The sequence below is a fragment of the Cyclopterus lumpus genome, chromosome 5 (genome assembly GCF_009769545.1).
Source record: "Cyclopterus lumpus isolate fCycLum1 chromosome 5, fCycLum1.pri, whole genome shotgun sequence".
NCBI classification, from domain to species: domain Eukaryota; kingdom Metazoa; phylum Chordata; class Actinopteri; order Perciformes; family Cyclopteridae; genus Cyclopterus; species Cyclopterus lumpus.
Genome location: NC_046970.1, coordinates 13,522,162 through 13,530,668, shown reverse-complemented (window position 1 = coordinate 13,530,668; position 8,507 = coordinate 13,522,162). Strand labels below are relative to the sequence as shown.

The 8,507-nt window shown below is 43.0% G+C and overlaps 1 protein-coding gene across 1 annotated transcript; it reads left to right on the top strand.

Annotated features, from left to right (window-relative positions):
* Positions 1 to 2,340: 2,340 nt before the first annotated feature.
* On the top strand, positions 2,341 to 8,164 carry LOC117730782 (inositol hexakisphosphate kinase 2-like). Its single transcript, XM_034532760.1, has 5 exons — positions 2,341 to 2,949; positions 5,525 to 5,756; positions 5,854 to 6,014; positions 6,162 to 6,337; positions 6,434 to 8,164. The coding sequence occupies exons 1-5, from the start codon at positions 2,736 to 2,738 to the stop codon at positions 7,040 to 7,042; spliced, it is 1,392 nt and encodes a 463-aa protein (XP_034388651.1). The 5' UTR covers positions 2,341 to 2,735; the 3' UTR covers positions 7,043 to 8,164.
* The last annotated feature ends 343 nt before the right edge of the window (positions 8,165 to 8,507 follow it).

The following is an 8,507-nucleotide window of genomic DNA, read 5'->3' as shown; positions in this document are numbered from 1 at the left end:
TGTTTTGGGGCACAGACCCATGACATGAGAGGGGAAGCCGTGCTGAGCTGACATAACACCATCTCATCAACGAGGCCATGGTGACTCGGCTAGAAAGTCGGCAACTCATACACATGAGCACACACTTTCTTGTATCTTTCATACTGTATATATAGTCTTAGTGTGATTTATAGAGTCCCGTTTTTCCTAAGAAACCATGTTGAAGAGTTCAGTGCTTTCAGTTTCAAGATTAGAAGCACTATGAAAAGAGCGTGGAAGTGTTTTTTCTGAGTTGACAATTTCTTAGAAAAATATGTTGTAGAATGAGATCTGTGGGCTTCTTAATATCCGACTGAACATCCTGGACGTGACCAAATTTAGAGCACATACCGATCCCATTCTTGAGGCCCACTCTACACATTTGCAATCACACAAGTAAATCCTTTACACGGTAACCTGACACAGCCCGGTGGTCTTTCCCGAAAAATGGACTGGCATGATTAAGTCAGTATTGTTCTGTTGATCCTGGGATCAGAACTTCTGGGAAGCCGAGGGTGTACCTCCTAACACACACACACACACACACACACACACACAGACCACACACACAAACACATTGCTATACACACGCTCTCTTCTCTTTTTTTGTTCTGATCCATAATTCACACCAGATCACCAGGGAGTCTCTCCCTGTGAGACCAGTGGAAAGAGAGGAGTGGGTGCCCTGTTCAAGTGCTGATCATTTAATCCCCTTCCTGCCTGGCTCTGGGATCCTTTCTTCCCATTTGTAATCCCAGTGCAGAATTGGAACATCAGAGATTAGTGCATGATTAGGCTTTAGTGACCTAGGTCTGTCTACAGTACCTCAGCTTTGTCTGGTCTGGCACACCAGTTAGACTCATTAGAGCAACTGCTACTCATAAAAACATTTCCAGTTTGGTCTGTACATCTGAAACTTTACTTCATACTGAGTTTTGCAGATATTACTAGAAAATAACATTACAAACTAGCTTTAAGGCTTTATTCCAATATTGTAGTCAGCTTGTGTGTTATCGTGCTGCGTGTTACATACTCTAATAAAATGTCTTTAAGACATAAAAGCAGTTTATTCACATTAATACATTGTATCCTGTTCATGTTCACATCATCAAAAATCTCACATCTAAAAACATCTTTGTGAATGACATGTATTGGTCAGTCCACCCCAGGCACATTCCAGTAGAAGACCTTGTACTATGTAGAATTGGGCCTACTGTCTGATGATACCTATTAACTTCTGTCTATGGCAATTATAGGGGGAACGTTTTGCGGCCATGATGACTTTCAGAGCAGAATAAACTGTCTTTAAACCATGGATGTATAGAGAGCTGAATACATGTGGCTAACCACAGTATTGTCCATCGCTGTAAAAGAAAAGTATGTGAAACTGTTGACAGGACACCTTAAACAGTAATCAAGGGCAGCTACTTTGTGTAGTATGAAATATTGATCAATGATGTAATACTTTCACAGAGCCTAGAAAATATATTGTATGTGTGTTATGTTATCTCACGTGTAGTTTATAGTCATGGACGGAGACAGTTAAACAATCCATATGGGTGAGCAGCTTTCACTGGAATTATCTTGGGTAGTAATACAGAAGATGAATGCTTCAAACTCAAAGATGTATGAGTCCAACTGGAATTCCTTGTTCTTTTTTTTATGCAGCTCTATTATTGGTCTGAACACAACCTCATGTCACGTATTGCTGTGTCCAACTCATAAAGGGTGTTCACCCTAATAATATTCAAGTCAAACCAGATTTTAATTGCATTAATAATTAAACCATTAAATGTGATGGACAATAATAATGGGAGTGTTTTGGTTTCACCCCTCACATGTCCGCCTGAGTTGTGTGATCACACTTTCCGATTGCATTAGTCGCTCAGTTAATTCCTGGCTTTTTGTGCCACCTAAACTCACCCTTCATGTTTACCCATCTTATTGCTGAAACGAAAGTCGTAATTTTATAATCAAAGAGAGATGTGCAGTTTCGATTTCCTTCTGCCATTTTAAATTCCCTGCTGTATTTAGTCTCCACTGCCATTTGATGTTACAATAATACGATTAAACTAACATCCGGCAGTCTGTCTCCAAAGTAACTCGCAAGTACATTGAAAACAATGCCATCAGCGAGTGTTTTGTTTTTGAGTCGAGTATTTTTCCTGTTCACCCCTCCCCCATGTTTTCTCTCCTTCCTCTTTGTTTGCTCGATCTGCTTGATCCTCTCCTCGGTGCCTTGTCTCCTCCCAGCGACAGCTACGGCTCTGTGATTGGCCAGTTGCGAATATAGGCGGGATTTACTTGGCTGTCTCTGTTGTTTTTCTAGCTAGAGGATCAGCTCTGGCGTCACTTTCGGTAGCAGCCGCGCAACGGAAACGACCGTCGCTTGAAAACGTTTTAAGCAGCTCTAAAGCTGCGTAAGTAGCGTTTTATTACACATTCAAATACGGAGATTATCCAACACAACGGAGGAGTTTTAAAATGGCTCCTTCGTAAAGGAAAAGAGGGAGAATAAGGGATTTAGTCGTTGTCGCTGTCCTTCCTGTCCAGCCCTTTGTTTTTCCCCACTGCTGTGCTTGTGGAGGCGACCAGTAGCGCCCTCGCGCGAGCTAACAGAGAAGAGATCGAGGATAGGGAGCCAAGCGAGCGGCCGAGCCTCTTGCATCCAGAGCGACGTGGGTCCCCCCAGCTCAGTTGTCCGATGCGGAGTGAGGATGAGTCCCGCTCTGGAAGCCCTCATGCAGGCGGACGGGACTCCTTTTCCCGGAAAAGGGGTGATGCTTGAGCCCTTCGTGCACCAGGTGGGAGGCCACTCCTGTGTGCTCCGGTTTGGGGAACAAACTATATGCAAACCGCTCATACCGCGGGAGCACCAGTTCTACAAGAGCCTTCCTCCGGAGATGAGGAAGTTCACCCCTCAGTATAAAGGTAAGACCCCCATCACAAAGCTGCGTGTTGTTTTAGTAACGGTACCCAGCTTCAAGCCTTTTTCTTTATTTTTGTGCTCACGTTTACAACGTCAAGGCACTTAGTGTTGAATTTAATAACACATTGCAATGATTATTATTATTTTTAAATATGTTCAAATTGTAAGGATGTTATTTAGCTGTGGGTGACGTGTGGTTGTAATGGATTACTGCAAGGTCTCAAAGAACATAGTGTACACCACAAACATACAATATGGAACGTTTTTATATTTATACGTCGATATATTTCTCTTTTAAATGGCTACATAATATGTCATGTTGGAGCAATTTGCAGGCACCTCAGCCAGTTTTCTGGATGTGACCCTCACGGTCACCTGGAGGGGATGGGGGGGGGGGGGGTCTTTCCAGCAGCAGCCGCCAGGCTTGAGGGCCTGACTAGGACGAGTAGCCAGAGGACTTTCATGTGTCGTGCCAGTTTTTATAGACGGCTTAAGTTCCACAGGGATCAAAAAATAAACGGGACCGATCGCCAGTAAAGTTATTCACAAGTCACTTGAGGAGATGTCTAGGTCCGTCACAGAAACATGTACACAAATACACAGTGTCATCCACACACATGGAATTAAAACATAGTGTTCCTCTGGTTGGGTCTCAGCCCCAGACAATGACACCGTGTACATTCTGATACAGAAGTCTTAAGGTGGCCATATGACAGAGGAAAGACACACTGGAAACCATACGCCGCTTTCACTGTATATACACTGTATACAGTGCTATTGTATTGTGTATATATTGTGCATTTTTTCATTTTCACACTTAATATTTACTTAATATTTTATGTTTACTTTTATTGTAACCCTGCTTGCTCCTGCTACAACCAAATTCCCCCTGCAGATGAATAAAGTATATATCTACCTACCTACCTGACTCATCAGTAATGCAGTGTGGGACTATAAAAAGTCCCAGAATGAGAAGTGGGGTTATGAAGAGTAGATTGTAGAAGGCTCTTTCTACATTCCACACAATAATAAGTGGAAGAGTTGTGCTTTTTCATTTTAAAGAACGTAGTAATGTGTGGTGTTCATTAACTTGTAGCTAAAGCCATTTAAAAGGGCATTTCAGTGACATCTTTTAGTGGCCTGTAATCAGAATAAAGAAGAAATTCATAGATGTAGACAAGTTAGTTAGTATGTCAAAACCTGATTATTATACTACAGCCAATCAGGCTATACACATATTAATTGATGTACCCGTTTCACAAATTTACGAGCCCCTCTTGTAAATTAAGTCGGAGTGACTCATAAATTCCCACACTCACTGAGGTGGTGTGATGACAGCGCAGCTCTGAGTGGACAGCAGAGTCCATAAGGAAGAGGCAGGGCCTCCTGCAGGATGGTAATGTCAAAGCCATGACATCAGCCATGTCCAGGGCTCCGGAAGAAACATAAATGCTGGGTCCTCAGGCCCACGATTTAACACGCTAAATCAATCCAATGCATTTTGGTGTCTTGGTGAGGTTGTTCTTAGGGTAAATGGCTGTTAATTCTCTGCTATCCAGTGGCTGTTTTATGAACTACTACTTGTTTTGTTGGATGCAAAATGTATTGTGTATTGATGTGGATGCTGTGTCGATATCTCTGCCACTTTCTCTGCCGGTCAGTTTTGTCCACATCCTTCCTTCCTGTCTTTTGGTTTATCTGTATCAGCCGCTGCAGCTGTGATGTTTATTCTCAGTGCTACACCTCCCCCACCCTGCACACACAGGTCCTTTTAGGGACTTTTACTCGGGACAGGGGGGGTTTACGGTGGATCATGTTATAAATTATCGTTGGCATTAAGGTAGACTGTATTTCATTGTTCATTACGATGATTCTATACCTTCCTCCCCTCTCGTTTGTTTTTGAGTTTGTGAAACGGGTTGGTATTCCACTCAACAAATTGCAAAACGTCTTTTAAATGTTCTGGGTTCATTTAAGGTTTTATGAACTGTGTAGACAGACTGATTGTCACTGAATCATGGTAACTCTTCTCTGTTGCTTATTTGTATGTGGAAATAGAGATCTGTACTTCATTTTCTTATGTCATTGCAGACTGCTTGTAACTCTGTATAATGACTGATTGTGTGTTTTCATAAGGATGTTTAGAGATTAATTAATAAATGTCCTGCTGAGTTTGACACATTTCAGCCTTGTGTGGTATTTTGTCTCGTTTCCTGAATGAGTTATGGACATATGTTGCTCTTGATATCAAATGCGCTGATTGTTAATATCCGACTTTCCACTTTCACTTGTCTGTCACATACATAGTCTTAACTGCCATTTAACATGTTTATGTGTGTGTTTATACATGTGGAGATTATGCATGTGAACATGCAGATGGCTGTCTGAATGTGTCAATATCTTTCTGGAAATATATTTTTAAATGTGAATAAAAGATTTGGTGAAGCATGGTCTCTTTTAATTGGACACATTGCTATTTAATATGGTTCCCAAAGTTATAAATGATAACCTAAATAATTGACTTATAAATTCAGTACTAATAATGGCTCTCTGGTGCTCCTTTTCCCCCTCTCTCAGGTGTAGTGTCAGTCAGTTTCGAAGAAGATGAGGAAGGGAACCTGTGCCTCATCGCCTACCCCCTCCACAGTGAATCTGGGGACCTGGAAAACAAAGATCCCTCGGCAGACTGTGAGCCCAAGAGCAAGATGCTGAAGTTGAGCAACAAGAAGCAGTCCTCGTTGCTTCTGGAGAACGACAACTACAGCAAAGACAGAGCACGAAACAGCCGTAAAGAAGACAAGATCATGAGGTGAGGGTGCTTGTCAGAAAACCATATTGTTTCATAAACGATGAGACACTTCATTAATGTGTTCTGTAACACCAATGCTGCATTGTCACTTTTGCAGTTATAACCGTGATGAGATGCAGCAGCAGGCCGAGGTTCTCTACTTCAGCCTGGAAAAGGGCAACGTTGTGCCACAGATCAAACACAACCCCTGGAGTCTCAAATGTCATCAGCAGCACTTACAAAGGATGAAGGAGAATGCAAAGCACCGTAACCAATACAGTATCCTTTCATCAATGAACAGTCGGTACTGGGTGCCCAAGTGTGCACTGAAGTAGACAGATGGGTCTTTGATGTTAAAATAAACACGCACAATGAGTTAGTTTGAAGGTCTTTTGTCATTGTGTGATCCTTAACCCCCTTTCACAGAATTTATTCTTTTGGAGAACCTGACATGGCGCTACACTGTACCGTGTGTCTTAGACTTGAAGATGGGAACTCGCCAACATGGAGATGATGCATCAGAGGAGAAGAAAGCCAATCAGATTCGCAAGTGTCAACAGAGCACATCTGCTTCTATTGGAGTGCGACTTTGTGGCATGCAGGTACGGTAGAGATGCAACACAACTCCTTTGCAATCAAGTTTTTTTGTATTGGTTACTTGTGGAGCTGTAGTCCTCATGTTTCTGTGTAACCTGCAGGTGTACCAGTCAGACTCAGGCCAGCTGATGTTCATGAATAAGTACCACGGCCGTAAATTGACCCTTGCCGGCTTCAAGGAGGCGCTCTATCAGTTCTTCCACAATGGGTGTCGCCTACGGCGAGAGCTGCTGTCCCCAGTGCTGCGCAGACTCCGGGAAATGCAAGCTGCCTTGGAGGCCTGCGAGTCTTACCGCTTCTACTCCAGCTCCCTGCTCATCATCTATGATGGAAACCCTCCCAGGACTCGTACTAGACCCAGACACCGTGGTGGGGAAGAAGGTGATGATGATGAGCCATCTGATGATGATGATGAAGGGGAGGAGGAGGAAGAGGAAGGGGCCTTTGGTTTCCCTCGATCTTCCTCAGCAGGTGGCGGTGCTGGTGTGGCCGGAGGGAGCAGCAACAGTGGCAGCAGTCGCTCCTCCCACAGCACAGGAGAGACCAAGAGCCCCGCGGTAGACGTGCGCATGATTGACTTTGCTCACACTACCTGTCGGCACTATGGAGAGGACAGTGTGGTGCATGAAGGCCAGGACAGTGGTTTCATTTTCGGCCTCCAGAACCTGATAACCATTATCTCCGAGCTGGAGGATCACAGTACTGATTGAGGCTGGACTGAATTGAACATGGTCTAAATTTACAGCATGGGAAGAGCTCACTGAAACCCTGCTACTCAGAGGTGCATCGCCCTTACGCCTACTTGGGGGTCTGACACTTCTCTTCTTGGAAGGAACATCAGACACCTCGGGGTCAGGGGAGAGTCTGTGGTTGTTCCCACGCTCTCCCTCACCTGACAGAGGACAGGGCGTCCTGTGCCCTTACTTGCACTTTTCTCTTTCTGGGACTGCTCCTTTTCTTTGTTATACATAGTAGGGGAGACGTTGTATGAGACGGCGGTCGTTCAACAAACACAGGGACTCCTGTAGTACCCTAGGACCGACCTTCCCCTCTCCTCCTCTGGTACAGACGAGTTTCTTTATTGTTAAGTTCTCTCTGAGAGAGAAAGCGAGATAATTGAACCTCAAGTGTAGTTCTAGGAGCCAGGACGTGGTGCTTTACCTGTGATATGACATACGGTTTGTTTTGGGGGGGGGGGGGGGGGGGGGATGAATTTTGGACTGACGGTCCTAAACAGCACATTACTTGTGGGGAAGTTGACTGTACAAGCTGACCGTGGCTGGCTAGGTCTGTACCTTTTTGTAGCAATTGAAAACTTAAGCTTCGGAGAAGGACATTTTCGGTTATTATTGGAGTCTCTTCAGACCCTTGCAACAAACATGGTTTTTATGTCCACCGGGAACTCGTATTTACACTTTTGGTGGAAGAACAAGATTATTTTGGTCTAGAAGAAGGGATTTTCCTTTTTTCAACAGTTGCCTCTCCTTGTACTTTTTTGCATATATACAAAATGCTTTTTGAGGGGGTAATATCCTTGTTTTGTCACTGTCCTTGTTGTCTGATTTCTCCTCTTCATTCCTGAAACTTTGACTAAACAAAGAGAATATATTAATTAAAAACACTAGCTACAAAGACTATATAGAGATTATTTTATTTGAAAGGATTGTTTAAAAAAATAAATAAAATGGAAACTGCTACATTCCATACTACCACTCTTATCTGTTCTGATACCAACTTTGATTTATTTTATTATTGCAAGAGACAATGGTTCTCTTGTATACCTGTGTGTTAACAGTGTCTTGACAAATAAAGGCATTCATTTGTTGTAAAAACTACTGTCCACATTGTGTTCATTTAGGTTATTTGCATATCTTAAAAGTGTATGGAGACATTTATAGACTTAGAGTCACTATGAAGTCGTTTTTATCTCAGCCGGATCAATGGAAACAGTGGTACAAGCATCTAATATCTAACCAGGTTGACAACTGATTCAAATGTAAGTTTTAGTAAACCTGATTTGTGTGAACATTATCATTGAGGCCACCTGTGAATCATCTTTAGTTCAGTCTATTGTAATGCTTCACCTGGCAGAAGAAAGCTCTGTTTACACACAACTGAGTTAAATAGCCCTTAGATCCATAAATGTTGTTTTTCTCCACAGTAAGATGGAATCTG

Coding starts and splice junctions, on each gene's coding strand:
- LOC117730782 (XM_034532760.1), top strand. CDS start 2,736: ATGAGTCCCGCTCTGGAAGCCCTCATGCAGGCGGACGGGACTCCTTTT. Junction 5,757..5,853: donor AAAGAAGACAAGATCATGAG/GTGAGGGTGCTT, acceptor TCACTTTTGCAG/TTATAACCGTGATGAGATGC. Junction 6,338..6,433: donor TGCGACTTTGTGGCATGCAG/GTACGGTAGAGA, acceptor TGTAACCTGCAG/GTGTACCAGTCAGACTCAGG.